At 39.3% G+C, this 16,416-nt stretch overlaps 1 protein-coding gene across 1 annotated transcript in view; it reads left to right on the top strand.

Annotated features, from left to right (window-relative positions):
* LOC117361092 (2'-5'-oligoadenylate synthase 1-like) overlaps positions 1-16,416 on the top strand; it is a 66,590-nt gene that overhangs the window by 32,627 nt on the left and 17,547 nt on the right. The window contains exons 6-7 of the mRNA XM_033946004.1: positions 5,675-5,799; positions 9,832-10,021. Coding sequence (XP_033801895.1) covers positions 5,675-5,799; positions 9,832-10,021 — 315 coding nt within the window. The remainder of the gene's footprint in view (positions 1-5,674; positions 5,800-9,831; positions 10,022-16,416) is intronic.

Below are 16,416 nucleotides of genomic sequence, written 5' to 3'. Positions count from 1 at the left end.
CTCATTCATAAATCCAAGAAAGAATCCAATTCAAATTCTACTGCATATTATTTAAAACCCTACACGGAGACAGCCCATCATACTTGAACAATCGCCTCATCCAAGCACCTAGTACCAGACACAGAAAAACGCACTCCCCATTCATACCCCCCCCCAATCAAGGAAGTCAAAAGAACAAAACTACACGACGGCCTCCTAGCCACTCGAGCCGCAAGACTGGACAACCAGATCTCCAACCTTCTGATGACCACCCCAGACTATAGGACGTTCAGAAAGGAAATAAAAACCATACTTTTCAAGAAATTCCTGAAGCAGCAATAACATCACGACCTCTTAGCAACTCTAAAACTGACATTAGACCTACCCATTACCGCACTAATAATAACAAAAGAACCTCCACTACGACCACCTTTTAATTCTTTTACAAACCACCTCACCCACAACAGCACGTTAAATGTTTATAAGATCTACAACTTACCTCTCTAGCTAATCATTGTAACTCTACTTTTTTTAATTAACCTTTTGTAATCCGCCTTGAACCGCAAGGTAATGGCGGAATAGAAATCCCTAATGTAATGTAATGTAATGTAATAAAGGGAAAAAAAAAAAATAAAAAAGTTGACCACATTACACCGCTATTGATTAAGTCCCATTGGCTACCTATTAGCCACCGAATTACTTTTAAGATATTATTCTTGGTTTTTAAAGTTCTAGCTTTCAATGAGCCTCAATTCATGTCTAGAATGATCATTCCTTATTATGCCCCTCGTTCTCTACGATCATCATCACAAGACTTATTAACTGTCCCTTCCTTAAAAATTATGGGTACAAGAAGAAATGACATGTTTTCTGTTACAGCGCCACAAACGTGGAATGCACTGCCACTTTACATCAGAAAAGAAAAAGATCTTATCTCTTTTATAAAACTCTTAAAAACTTTGTTATTTAACTTTGTACTTGTGTCTTAAAATTGTTTGTCCTCTAAAATGTGTTTTTTTTTTTTTTTTTTAATTGTTCAGCGCTTAGAATGTTTGTATAGGCGATTCATCAAATAATAATAAAACTTGAAACTTGAACTTGAATTATCAAGCCCATGTTTAGCAAATATTTCAATTTTCAGAAAAATATGGATACTTAACCTCTATCATTGTTAGTCTTGTACTTTAAATCCCCCAACACTGGGATACAAAGGCAGGGATGTGCCAAACACAAATCCCACATGTCTGACAAACGGTTGCTTTTTTTTTTCTTTTTTTATTACCAGCAGACACCACTTTGACAACTGCGAGAACACGTAAACTATCTGGCTCAACTTTCTTTAAATTACTCACTGTCTGTAACAAATCCACTGCACGCAACATATATCTAAAATCACAGTCCTTATTCTCGTTCATCAGTGCGAACTCACATTCTTAATTCTGTCTTGATCCACATGCATTTTACCCTGTTAAGCAACTTACACTATCCTGTCTGCAACTTTCGGCAAAACAATCATGCTGGCTTGCTTTACCAACTTTTCCCAGGTTTCCAACCTAAATGCTATTTCCATCTCCCCGGGTAATTTCTCAACATCACCAATTTCTCGTTCTCTGTGTCTTGTCAGGTGTCCCCAGAGCTTTTGTTTTTTTTTTTTTTTTAATTTGACAAGTATGACAAAAAGTTGATTATATTCCAAATACTAAGCCTTTGACAACAATAAAAATAAGGATGAAGAAAACAATAAAAAATCTTAGGGTCGCCATAATCGCCAGAAAAGGCAGTTGTAAAATATTTAAGCATGATCTGAAGGGGCTCGATGGTGTTCTGACCCATATTATACAATCTATATATGCACCCAACAAAAGTTCCAATTTCCAGAAACCAGAATCCTATATACCTCTCTGTGCTTCACAACTGATTAAGAAGTTACTAGACAGAAGAGATAGAGACAGGATAGAGAAGGAATCAACTTCTCACTTACCAAGACAGGTCCGGTACCGGCACAACAAAACCAGGAGCCAGAAATCTCCACCGATTCGTTCCTTCTCGAGGTGCAATCCGTTGTCTTCGACGAGAAAACCGTTCCTGGTCAACCACCAGGTTAATGCCGGCTATTACGGGTCTCGTAGGAGGCAAGGTTTGAAATCCTCCGAGGGAGACGATCGTGCCAAACAGGCTCAAGTCTGTAGATCAAGTCCCTGTTCGGCTGCGCCAAATGAAGGTACCTTTTAGGATAAGGCCCTCCTTTAGTAGTGCAGAGACTTGAGCCAGAGACTGAAGAGATTTAAAAAGGCTTTTATTAAACAAGCATATATGCTGGACTTCTGGGCAGAACTGGCTGCATAAACAGAAGACCCTGAGGATCTCGGACACCAAAGTTATATAGTGTCCTAACCAGTTCAAACCAGTTCTAACCAGCTCTGACCAAAAGGTAACAGCAGAGAGAAAAACAAAACCATAAATCCATCCTATAATCTATACATCAATGGCTAGCTAACATCTACATTCCTTTGCCTCCTGGCTGTACCAGGCACTAAGACAGATACATAGAACAGGCCTGCATGCATACGTGATTTCTCAGAGCAGTAAAATGGAGTCACAGGTTGCTGTTTTTAGTTTTACTACCCACTGATCTAAGATGGAGTTTTTCATATACACCGTGACCCAGCTATGTCAGCTAGCTAGGGATCCTTCATTTAACTATCTTGTCCTTTAGTAGCGACTCCATTACTTTTCTTATCTCTAACTTGAGACTTTCCAGCCTGTAGCTTCCTACTTCTTCCCTGTTTTTGGGAAGAGGGTCTGCTTGACTCCAATTCCACAGAATTTCTCAGTCTATTAAATAAATCCTTAAGAGGTCCTACCAGGATTTCTCTGAGCTTCCTCAGTATTCTGGAATGAAGCCCATAGCTTTGTCCAATTTCAGATTTCAAGTTATTTATAAACACTTTCTTCCACGAATGGTGCAATATCCACTCCATTCCCAGAAATACCCAGGGCAGCCAACCGCGATTCTTCTCCAGGATTTTCTTCCAAGAATACCATATTTCAGTCTTACAATTCCATTCGTAGCCTTTCTCCAATATATCTGAAAAAGGTCTCATCACCTCTCTTTACATCTTTAGACGGTTTTTCTTTCACATGTGCTTTCAGTAGCTGTATTTCCCTTTTGCATCTTTGAGTTTAATCTTGTAATCTTTTCCAGTACAGTTCTGTACAAGGGTAACCTGTATTCTGCAAAACACACAAATAGGAAAAAAAATATACATTTCCCAAAGCAAACACATTTTAGTCATTTGGAAAAAAAGAATTACATATTTTTATTTTCTACTTTTGTTGTCTAGGCATTTTGTTTTTCCAATTGAGCTGGTTCCAATCTCTCTTCCACTTTGTGTCAGTCTTCTAAATTATTTTCAAAGTATTCTTTCCATTGCTTTTTTCTCCTCATATCTTCCTTTCCTTTATATCTGTATGGCACTGATTTTTCTTTTTATGTTCCTTTCTACTTTTCTCTGTTTATATTCACTCACTTATTTTGCCCTCATTCTCCCTTTCTTTCAGCCTCTCTTTAGTCGTCTCCTCTGATCTACCTATAGGTTTTTTTTCATCTTCCTTTCATCCTCTTTCCAGCACTTCCCTTATCCCCACCATGTCTCTCCTTTCCTAGTCTCCTAACCCTCTCCCCATCTTCCACCCGCTCCCTAGTCCTCCATTTTCATCCTTTTTACTAGCCCTCTCCAACTTGAGACTTATCAACCTGTAGCTTCCTACTACTTTTCTGTTTTTGGGAAGCAGGTTCACTTGACTTCAGTTCCACAGAATTTCTTAGTCTCTAAAGATCTGTTAAATAAATTCTTAAGAGGTCCTGCCAGGATTTCTCTAAGCTCTCTCAGTATTTTGGAATGAATCCCATCAAGCCCCTTACCCTCTACTGCCTCTTACTCCTTCACCAGCTCCAGCTCCAACCCGTCTTTCCTTTCTTATCGTCAAGCCATTCTTCTTTCTTTCTCTTTCCCTCTAAACAATCTCCTATTCTCCTATTGCTTATTTCACCATCTTTTTAACACCATTTCTACCCTCACTCAATCTGTTCAAAAACCCAACCCCTCTCAGTCTTATATCCCTTCTCAGTAACCCCATCCCTTTTCAAAACCTCTCATTCTCTCTCCAAACTTCCAGATCATTCATATTTCTCCATCTTTCTCCATACTTCATCGCCTTTCTCTTATCCTCCATTTCATAGCTTAACTCATTCTCTCAACCTAGAAACACAACCCTACTTATACCTATCACCTGGAAATTGCTGATCTGATGTTAGTGATCTGTAACCTGTCACTAAAATTATCTAGTGACAGGATGATTGGAGAGTGCTCAGTGTAACACTGATTTTTAAACAGAGTTCCAGGGATGATTCCAGTGTTTTTCAGGGCAAAATAGCGAAAAGTATTATAAAGAATATAATTATGGAAAATGTGGCGTAGAGAATGAAACAGGAACAAAATTGTCCCTGTCCTGTCCCTGCGAATTCTGTCCCTGATCCTGCCCCATCCCTGCAAGCTCTGTCCACCTGCACAATCCTCAAATGTTGCTCAAGTGTTCAAGGCTTGAGATTTAGATGAACTACTGATCAACAGCATAGATATTTGTCTAAAACAGTGGTTCCCAACCCTACTCTGGGGGACCACCAGCCAGTTGGGTTTTTGGGATAGTCCTACTGAATATGCAGGAGAGAGATTTGCATGTAATGGAGGCGACAGGCATGTAAATCTGCCCCATGCATATTCATTAGGGCTATCCTGAAAACCTGACTTGGCTGGTAGTCCTCCAGGACAGGGTTGTGAACCACTGGTCTAAAATATAGATTTTTGAAAATAATGAATTGGAAGGGTTTGATGAAAAAAATGACTATCTACCCCTTTTTACCACGTTTTGGATGGTTTTCTTTTTTTAAAATGAGTCCCATAAAGTAGACAAACATGGTTTAATGGGACAGCATCAGCATGGGTTCAGCCAAGAGAAATCTTGCCTCACCAATTTGCTTCATTTCTTTGAAGGTGTGAATAAACAAGTGGGTAAAGGTGAACTGGTCAGGGTTGTCCAACGTCAGTCATCGAGGGCTGCAATTCCAGGATTTTCCCAATGCATTTGTCTGAGTCATCATATTATACAGGCAGAGGCTTCCGATCATCTCACTTTGTTCTTTTCCCGTTTGCATTATTCATCTAATAGATTGAGTAATACATTTCTATTGCAGTTTCCCCCTTTTAGAAATATACTTTTTAAACGTCAATTTAATTCTTCTGTTACATATGCTGCTATTGTTATTTGGAATGATTTACCTATACAAATAAGGACAGAAGTTAGTTCTTGAAATTTCATAGAATGTTGAAAACAATTTTATATGATAGATTGTAAAGTTAGTACTTTTAGTTAAAGAATTGTAAGGGCATCTTTTTATCCAAGGAATTATATTTTCCCATAGAATTATTATGGCTTCTTTTTGATATAAATCACCTTGAACTAAATGGTAGCAGAGTGATTCAGAAATCTTGTATTAGATTAGATTATTAAATAAACAAAAAAGACTATACTAATTCAGCATTCATTTATTAGAACTATATAACTATATATTATGTCTTTGAATCAAATTGTACCTATTAGATGAAACAGATTCTCCTTCTATCCTCTGTTGCAGGATTTTGATGGAAAAAAACACTCCCTTCTCTTTAGGGTTCCGGTTTTATTGCTATGAGAATCTCCATATTCATGCTCTTAATATTATACCCTCTTATGATGCACTGGGACCAGTTCCATCTGAAGGTACTGAATGCTGAGATTTATGCTCTTCTTAGGGCTCCTTTTACTAAGCTGCGTTAGGGCATTAACATGCAGAATAGCACACGCTACAATGCCGCACGCGCTAGACGTTAACGCCAGCATTGAGCTGGCGTTAGTTCTAGCTGCATAGCGCAGGGTAAGCATGCGCTAATCTGCTGTGTGCACTAAAAACGCTAGCGCACCTTAGTAAAAGGAGCCCTTAGTCTCCAACTCTGTTTTAGATGGTTCTACATTGTGAGCCAAACCCCTCCCACCCCAAAATATTTGTTGTCGTATCTTCCACAGAACTCTGCTGATTCTTATGAAATTTAGGGCCCCTTTTATCAAGGCGCGCTACGGGGCTAAGCACGTCAGACATTTCATCACGCGCTAAGCCCCGCGGCATCCTGAAATCCTAACGCCTCGTTAATGGAGGCGTTAGGTCCTAGCGCAGCAGGCGGTTTAACGCGCGGTATTCCGCACGTTGAACTGCTACCGCGCCTTTGTAAAAGGACCCCTTAGTGTGCTGCGTGCTGGATGAAGCTGATGTAAAATGTTGTAAATATTTCCCAGGTACAAGAGATAGATTGTGAACCTACCAGGACAGACAGGGGAAAATGGTTGAGCACCTGAATAATTTCATGTAAACTGTTCTGAGCTCCCTTGGGGAGCAGTATAGAAAATTGAATAAATAAATCTCTGATAGAGCTTCCCAGATTACATCTAAAGTTATTACAGAGGATCGATTGACCAAAGAAGGCCTCTTTTTTTTTTTTCCGCTGCCAACGTCGGGGGTGTGGGGGCACAACTTTTTTTTTATGTGGACAGGTATGCTCATTAAAAAAAAAAAAAAAAAAAGAATAAAAAGTCTTCTGCCCCAAATAACAATATTATTTATCAAAGCAATTTCTGACTTCTTCTACCGGTAGTTTTCACTAGTGATATCCCTGCCATTTCATAAGCCAAATAACTGAGTGGCAGGAGGCTGCTTTGGGGCTTCTCCTGCCACTCAGCTGTTCAGTCTTCCCCTGCCTGCTCTGTTCATGTGTGAAAGTCGTTTTCCCAGTGACTGGTGAGGTGGGATTATGGTCAACCTCTGCAAAACTAATTTGTATGCAAAGTCAGTCATACATATATCACCATTTTAAAATCAGACAATGAATCGGCTCACAGCGACCCACTCAGCTAGAGCAACCATTTTTAGTGCATCCGGGCCTTAGTTTCTAGTCCCAGCTTTATTTCACTTTCTAACTCTCAAAAGTGTTAACGGGCTCAGTAATAATGGAGCACTGACTGAACATTTCTTCCCAGTTCTATAGCGACATACCCTCTGGAAGGGGGTAATTCTATTTAGATTGCCTAAATTAGGTGCCAGGATGATGTGTGCAAAGCATGAATTCTATAACTGCTATTACATGTGGAATTGTCATCATAAAATACAAATGAAAACATGAGCACTTACACTGCTAAATGACAGGTGTAAATGCTCGTGACTAACTGCTAATATTCTGTAACCTGTCTGTGTAAACCTTAGGCATGCTTCTGTCCCGCCCAGGCCCCTCCCAGGTCCACGGTCCCTAGCTGTGGAAATCATTGATTGTTAAAGTCAATTGGAATCTACATTACATTTCCATCTCTCCCATACCAGTTATACAGTAGTTCAGGGTGGTTCACAGAATATGAAGCTGGATTAGAGTCATTCCAGGAATTACAAAACCACGTACCAGAACCAGAGTTCAATTTAGATCAGTGTATCTCAAACTTTTTTTTAGCTATGTCACACTAAAAGGAGCAATTTTTTTTCTGCAGCACATTATAATTGAAATTATAAAATTGAAAAACCAACAAAAAATTAAATTTGAGAGTTATTTATTTAAAATTCTTTAAGCTATGTATGGTTAATTGTAACAACGGTGAAACTAAAGTAGATAGAATATAATTGCTAATCAAGATAATGGATGTGCTTGTGAAAGGACGTATAAGAAATCATTTTCAGAACATCAGCATCCACTGGTTTTTGTTTCCTTGTGTTTGAGTGCAAATTAACTCAAAATGCAACTCGATAGTCGACAAGCAAACATGCATTTCATTAGCCTCCAGCTGCAGTTCTCATTTTTTTGATTTAATTTCTGTCAGAGTTGAAAATCCAAGTTCGCAAAGATAAGAAAATCCAAATGGTAACCAAGCCTTGATTGCTTTGTTGCTGAAGTTAGGATAACTACTGCATACAAAATAAAAATAAAATTACTTGCAGTTAGTTTTCAAGGACCAATCGCGTCAAAGAATGATGCTTGTTTTGGCGGTTGCATTCTTACGCACACAGATGCTCATAACATTGACAGACTTGCATAGGCAACGTACATGTCATCTATTCTAGTGTATACCTATGAATGGAATTTTTTAAAATAAAGTAAAATAGAAGATGTTCTCCTTCCGGATAGGCCTGGATCAGCTTGTTGTATTATATAGATAATATTTTATGATCATTCTCTCTTTTGCAACTTGTCTGTATCTTGCGTCATTAATATATTTTGTACGTTTTGTAGGTTAAAATCAATTTTAAAAAATTTGAACTGAAAAAAAAAAAAAAGTAAAATTCTGGAATCTCTCGTGGCACAGCCGGAATCTCTTTGGGGCATACCACTGTGCCACAGATCAGAGTTTGAGAGACATTGATTTAGATAACACGTTTCCCAAACAACATCATCTTTTTAAAATTTTTTTATTAATTTTCAAACCTTCAATAGTGCAATACAACAAATGTAACTTATAATTATACAATAAAGGCACATTCAACTTACACATGTTCATAATCAACCATTTTCCCCCACCCACCCACCCACCCAATGATTATTCAGTAAAACACAGAAACCTTACCTCATTCAAAATCCTGATATATTCCCACCCACCCCAAGTGTAAATATTTAAAAATCAATTTAGAGCAGAAATAACCCTCCCTCCTCCCACCCTTCCCTGGATATGTACCAAAATAACAAAAATTGACTCGCTTTCAATAATCAATTGTAATGAGGTAACATAAGATGTCAGTGGGCCCCATATCAATTTAGATATATTACCATGCCCCAAATTCTCAGCGTTCATCCTTTCACATGTATAACTAGAGCAAAGACTTGCCCACCAGAACGAAAAATTTAAACGATCACAGTTCTTCCAGTTTCGGGTGATCATCTGGATGGTGTAGAAGATATTATAATTCATTATCTTGGGGATGGGTACTGGTAATATATTCCATAACGTTTTGGGCACCTAAGTTATGCATTTAACTGATCTTATTCTCTAAATTCCATGTGCAACTTTTGTGCTTAGTGTAATGTTTGGCTCTCGGCTTAATAGAATTGTGGGGATTTGCGCCTTTTAACTCCCCAGCCAATCAGATTTAGAGGCTATTCGCAATGAATATGCATGAAAGAGAATTACATGCAACTATCTCTCATGGATATTCATTGTGGATAACTTGAAAGTCTGACAGGCTGGGGCGCTTCCAGGACCAGGTTTGGAAACTATTGCAATTGCTGAACTTCTGCAATTGCTGGGTCAGAATGAAGAAGGATTAAAAATAAGGAATGATTGTCCCTGGTATTTCATCCACAAGATAAGATGTCCTCCTCCTACTCTGTCATTGATGTTGGTGAATAAGCTGAAAGCAAGGGGCCACAAGATCAACAGGAAAAAAAAAAAATAAAGAATCACAGAATTGTTTTTTTGAGACATTAGAGACTAAGTTATGAAATCTATTACAGAGTTCTGTAACACATTCATGCTGTGTGATGTCAGCATATCACTACCATCTGTTTTCATTTTGTGTGCTTCCCTAGACTTCTCGTTAACTTTTTTTGGGAGCTGAACTAATTATCTTAAGTAATATCATTAGCTGCAAGTTGTAAATGCTGAAGTTTTATCGTTTTCATATTCCAAAAAGCACAGGTATCCATAACATTTCTAATCAAACCAACCACACCAAAGGCCAACTCCAAAGGCTTGCGCTGTGTCTCTGTATTTCTGTCTTTTTACCAGGTTCGAAAAGGAACCTTTACCGTAAACTCTACATCTGCTGTGACAGCACCGAATTACAGCTCTATTCCATGGGCCTCCTGCAGTACCAGGTCGAATTTGTCAAGTCCTGTACAGCGGGAGTCAAAGACTTGATCCGTCTCGTCAAACACTGGCGCAGGACTTCATTTGCAGAGTCAACTGATGAAAACAAGTGTGTGGCAAGTAGCAGTGCCTGTGTATGTGTGTCGTGGTCCTGAAGGATGGATAACGCAGGGCACACATGTCAGTTTGTCATGTAATTTGGTGTTTTATTGTTCTGTACAATGATTGCAATGCCATTTGTGCATATTTATGAATATGTAAAAGGTGGATTCTAAATAAACCAAAACAAAGAAAATCTAAGGTGAAAAATCTGCCCATTCACTGCCTTGCCATTATCCCGATCATTCTCCTTTGGCATGGTTCCTGCTGATTTTATTTTTTAAAGCCCGTAATTTCTAAACCTATTGTGTTTGCAGTTGCTATTTTAAATCTTGCACTGATTCCTCGGTGCTGCTTTCTTTCCTCATAATATCAGTGTGCGAGGCAGCGGATTTAAACAGAAGCAAATGGAGAGGGGGGAGGGGATGAAAGGGTGATTCTACCATGAAAGCATTCAGAAAACAAATCATCATTTAAAACTGCAATTACTGGCATAGCTTTTCCCACCAAAGAACATTAAATCAAGGATCAAGGAAGCAAAGTGAAGAAAGGGGACATTCTATACTACTGGCTGCTTTTACTAGTGAATTTTGTTGCTGGTGAGATAATGAGCCCCTGGAAATACAATGAAGTTTGGCCTTTGTTGTGATGCCAAAGAGAACATTTGCTGTAGACTTGAAAGCTAAGCACGAAAAAAAAAAAAAAAAAAAAAATTCCTTCAGACAAATAATTGAGGTTGAATTGAGTCAAGTTTGACAGCTGATTTCTTTAAAAAAAGCAATTAAGATTTCTGATTGGACTGCAAAATGTTTTTCTTTTAAGGTGATTATAATAAAGCTTTGTGCATATTTTCACCTTTGAAATAGCAAATCTGATTTCCAAGTGTTTCCATTTTGTTCCTTTCCGATGCATGAAGATGTTGAGTGGGGTTATCCTGCAGCTTACAGCATACTCCTAGCAGCCCCAAACAGAAGTCTCAAAATATCGGACGTAAACGGGATCAACCAGTGGTTGGATAATTGAACATAAAAGCATAAAAATTGCCATACTGGGACAGACCGAAGGTCATCAAGCCCAGTATCCTGTTTCCAACAGTGGCCAACCCAGGCCCCAAGTACCTAAAAAAAAAAAACATAGAAAGATGACGGCAGAAAAGGGCTATAGCCCATCAAGTCTGCCCACTCTACTGACCCACCCCATTAAGTCTGAGTGCTGATGACTTAGTTCCTTAGCTCGACCTTCGTAGGGATCCCACGTGGATGTCCCATCTATTCTTAAAGTCGAGCACGCTGGTGGCCTTGATCACCTGCACCGGAAGTTTGTTCCAATGATCCACCACCCTTTCTGTGAAGAAGTACTTCCTGGTGTCACCACTAAATTTCCCTCCTCTGAGTTTAAGCGGGTGCCCCCTTGTGACCGAGGGTCCCTTGGGAACGAATATGTCGTTTTCCACCTCGACTCGACCTGTGACGTATTTAAATGTCTCAATCATGTCACCCCTTTCCCTGCACTCCTCTAGAGTATAGAGCTGCAATTTGCCCAGTCTTTCTTCGTATGAGAGATCTTTGAGTCCGGAGACCATTCTAGTGGCCATCAGCTGGACCGACTCGGCTCGAAGCACATCTTTACGGTAATGTGGCCTCCAGAATTGCACACAGTATTCCAGATGAGGTCTCATCATGGCTCTGTAAAGTGGCATTATGACTTCAGGTTTGCGGCTGACGAAGCTTCTCTTGATACTTCCCATCATTTGCCTTGCCTTGGATGAGGCCTTCTCTACTTGTTTGGCAGCCTTCATGTCTGCACTGATGATTACTCCCAAGTCCCGTTCTTCTGAAGTCCTAGCTAGTGCTTCTCCATTCAAGGTGTATGTTCTTGAATGGAGAAGCACTAGCTAGATCCCAACTACTAAAACAGATTTTATGCTGCTTATCCTAGGAATAAGTAGTGGATTTCTCCAAGCCATCTTGATAATGGCCTATGGACTTCCCTTTTAGGAATTCAGACCTTTGCTAAACCCTGCTAAGCTACCTGATTTCACCACATTCTCCGGCAACGAATTCCAGAGTTTAACTACACGTTATACGAAGAAATATTTTCTCTGGTTTGTTTTAAATCTACTACATAGTAGTTTTATTGAATGCCCCCTAGTTCTAGTAATTTTGGAAAGAGTAAACGAGTGATTCACATCTACTCTTTCCACTCCACACAGTATTTTATAGACCTCTATCATATCACCCCTGAGCCGTCCCTTCTCCAAGCTGGAGAGCCATAACTGCTTTAGCCTTTCCTCATAGGGAAGTCATCCCATCTCTTTTATCATTTGAAACCCTCATCTCAATGTGTGGCGGTAACTAAGAAAGCAAATAGAATGTTAGGAATTATCAGGAAAGGGATTGAAAACAAAGAAGAAAATGTTATGTTTCTCTATCTCTCTATGGTACATCTACACCTCAAATACTGTGTTGCCCTATTAAAAACAAAGATATAGTAGAATTAGAAAAGGTATAGAGAAGAGCGACACAAATGTCAAAAGGGATGGGCTCTTCATTTTGGAGAAGAGATGGCTCAGGTGTGATATGATAGAGGTCTATAAAATATTGTGTGGAGTGGAAAGGGTAGATGTGAATCGCTCGTTTACTCTTTCCAAAATTACTAGAACTATAGGGCATATGATGAAGCTACTAAGTAGTAGATTTTAAACAAACTGGAGAAAATATTTCTTTACTCAACATGTAATTAGCTCTGGAATTCATTGCCGGAGAATGTGGTGAAATCTGTTAGCATAGCGGGGTTTAAAAAAGGTTTGAATAATTCCCTAAAAGAGAAGTCCAAAGGCCATTATTAAGATGGCTTGGAGAAATCCACTGCTTATTCCTAGGATAAGTAGCATAAAATTTGTAGGCCTGGGTTTTTCGTGCCTACGTTTCTGGTGCCTATCTATGCTATGAATTGCACCTGCATAGGCACTTTACGGTGCCTAATGCCTCTTCAGGCATTAGCCACGCCCATAGTGACGTTAAGCGCCGCAAAGCGCCTACATAGGTGCGATTCTGGCGCCTTTTATTTAGGCATCGGTAAGCACTTTATTTTTACCTTTTTTGCTGTTTTAAACAAGATTTCTCAATTAACTTAGGCACCTGGACGGCACCTACCGGTGCCTCCGTTTCAGCGCCGTTTAAAGAATATCCCCCTAAGTCACTAATAGTAACTTTTGTCCATATAGTAAATTTCATCCAGAGCAGGATCTTTCTCTCTTCTTTCTGTAATTCTTCAGAAGTGTCCCAGTGTGGTGGGAAGATAATCCCCGAGTTGTTGCATAGCCTTCAAGGCGGAAACAGAACATGAAACAGTGCTATTCTTAGCATTGCCCTATTAGTCAGATGAACTGAGAGATGAAGTGATTTCCCAGAGTTTCCACTCGGTCATTGGGAGAGCAGCGGGGGGATTTCAGCTCACAAGTCCCAGCTACTATGACCCCGCAGTTCACTGCTCCATCTGCCAGAGGCTGCAATGGCAAATCATTCCCAAGAAGACATGAGCCTCTCAGGATTTTGAAAGCATACATCTGCAAAATGTTACTCAAAAGTGCCGGCATAACGTGAGCCCTTTAAATGAAAGGTTTAAACTGATTTTTTTTTTTTTGCATGTACATTCTCAGCTTGGACGCAATCAGAGCAGTTCTATAACAGGGCGCCAAGAAGGAGCCCACCCTGTAAAGGAACACGGGCACCTGCTTTCCTTTACAGAATATCTTCATTCCGAAAACTGTCCAAGTGTATTCAATATAGAAGTCTTATATATAACACGGGCCTCGGTAGTGCAGCCCAGAAGCAACCGTATCACTGCGTATATGAGCACTCACTTCTTCATTGGTCTCTAAATTTTTAAGTTTTTTGTTGTTATATTTCCCAGTGCTGACACTCAATCGCAATTCTTTTCATGATACTTTACAACTTAGCTTAGTTTTCCTGAGCTTTATACTGGTGGGGACTCCATCCGACATGTTTTGTCATCAGGCTTTCTCATGGAATCATCCCCTCATTTACCTCCCCCCCTCCCCTGCTTTTACAATACCGTAAAAGTGTTTTTTAGTGCTGGCTAGAGCACTGAATGCGCTGCACTGCTCCCGATGCTCAAAGAGTTCCTATGAGCATCGGGAGCCACGCAGAGCATTCAGCGTGCCAGCCTGCGCAAAAAAATCACTTTCACGATTTTGTAAAAGGGGGAGTGGGGAGTTAACCTACTCGTCCTTTTGAGAGGATACATGGTCAAAAGGATGAGATGGGTTAAACGAGGGGATAATTCCTTGAGAAAGCCTGATGGTGAAACATGTCGGATAGATGCCTGCTGGCATATAGTTAAGTGAAACTAAGCTAAGTTTTAAAGTAACATGAAAAGAATTGCGATCGAGTTTCAGAATTGGGAAATAAAACAGCAAAAAAACTTAAAAATTTAGAGGCTAATGAAGAAGTGAGTGCTCATATACCCAGTGATATGGTTGTTCCTGGGCTGCACTACTGAAGTCTGTGTTATATATATATTATAAGACTTCCATATTGGATGTACATTGGACAGTTTTTTGAATGAAGATATTTATGTTTGAGTCCAAGTATTATTGCTATCTGAACGCAGAGCCATTGATTTATTGAACATTCCTTTACAGGATAACAGCCTAGCTGGATGTATATGCACTTAACATTTAGACCTGACGTGTTAGCATCTAAATACTGGAGATGCATGTGTGAGTGCGAAACCCTTTCCAAATACGTGCTATCCCTGGATTCTATAAAGGTTGCCAAAATTGGGTATGGATCCCCGATCTTCACCAAAAAGAATTAGTTAATGGGCTCCGATGATTTAATTATTAGGTCTAACAAGCACTTGGTATTAATTATGATTTGGGCACTGATTTGGCTGAGCACTATTTTCTCACAATGAATGCCTAAACTGCATCATGCATAACTCAAAAGGGGGTGTGGCATGGGAGGGGCATGAGTAGGTCAGGGAGTTCACAAAAGATGAACACTGTTACAGATGAGCGGGCAACTTCACCTAATTTGCATGCCAGGATTAACGCCAGGTCCCGCTGGCATAAGGGTTCGTGAGCAAAGTTAAGCGTCCAATTTGGTGCCTTTTATAAAACAGCATTGGGCATTAACTTTTATTGGCGCCATTTATAGAATCTGACCCCGTGTAAGTTAAACAGGTTTTGGAAGTGATTGCACTTAGGCAGGATTATGGCACTACGAGGGAGCTTGTTTCCCCGTTGTTGCGTTGAGGCAGAGTTTTTGGCCCAATGTTGGCCAGATAAGAACAAGCAACTATCATTAAGACTCCATCATCTCCCGAGGAAGCTCTTATTAGAGCGAAACAGAGACGCTCCGTTGAGCAGTGCAGAGCGTTTACTGAACAGTTATTCTATACAGCTGCGAGCTGCCCTGGGGTCTAAACAAAAGCTAAATGCTATAGGCTTTACAAGCTAACAAGCCTGATTGTTTAGTAATATCACTTCAGGTGCAGTACTTGATATGTTGCTATGCTTAATAATGAAACTGAAAAAGTATTTAATTGATAAACTAATTGTTATTAAAAAAACAAAAACAGAGAGGTAAAAGGAAAGGCATAAGTGATAGTTCACAAAGAGTCTATCTGACGGGATTTGTTCTCAAGACAGAAGGATGTGAACACTTGAGGTCTCTTAGCTTCTAATTACATAAAATACATTACTATACTTCTCCATAACTAAGAAGATTTTGAAAAGAATTCCTTCTTATATTCATCATAATAGCAGGATTATTGGTTTTTAACTTTACATTTGGAAGATTTGTTTATGTACTCGTATGTGTACATATATGTGTTAAAGATAGGTGATACTTTTTTTTTCTTCAATTTCCTTATAAATGTCTGGTTAAAATGAAGGAGAAAAACACAACAAAAATAGAACCTCAATGTTCCACACACACACACACAAAAAGAAAGTCCAAAACAGAAAAAGTAGAACTGATGTTCAGGATAAAACAAGTTTATTCCAAAATATAAAAACTGTAAAAGTTGCCCAAGTGTCACAAAGAAACCATATACTGTATACAATTTAGTCCACTCCAATCAGGAGACCCAACACAGTCGATGTTTCGTCTTATAAAATGCCTTCCTCCGTGGTCCTAAGGAAATATGGTTAAAGTGAGGAAAAATTTTTTAGAAAGCGCTCTATCAGTGAGTGGAAATGGGTGATGTGCATGTGAGGGAATAGTATGTATATGAATGTGATTTAAAGCGCTCAATTATCCCATGGTGAACAAAAAAAATACAATATAAAATGGTTTAGAAATGCTATATACTATAAATAATCAATGAAGGTGGAGCAACAAATGTGATTGCGGAATCAAAAATAAGGTGCTGTAA

This window comes from Geotrypetes seraphini, chromosome 1 (assembly GCF_902459505.1).
Source record: "Geotrypetes seraphini chromosome 1, aGeoSer1.1, whole genome shotgun sequence".
In the NCBI taxonomy this organism is placed as follows: domain Eukaryota; kingdom Metazoa; phylum Chordata; class Amphibia; order Gymnophiona; family Dermophiidae; genus Geotrypetes; species Geotrypetes seraphini.
Note: the sequence above shows the minus strand (reverse complement) of the source record. Positions and strands in the feature narration are given on the sequence as shown.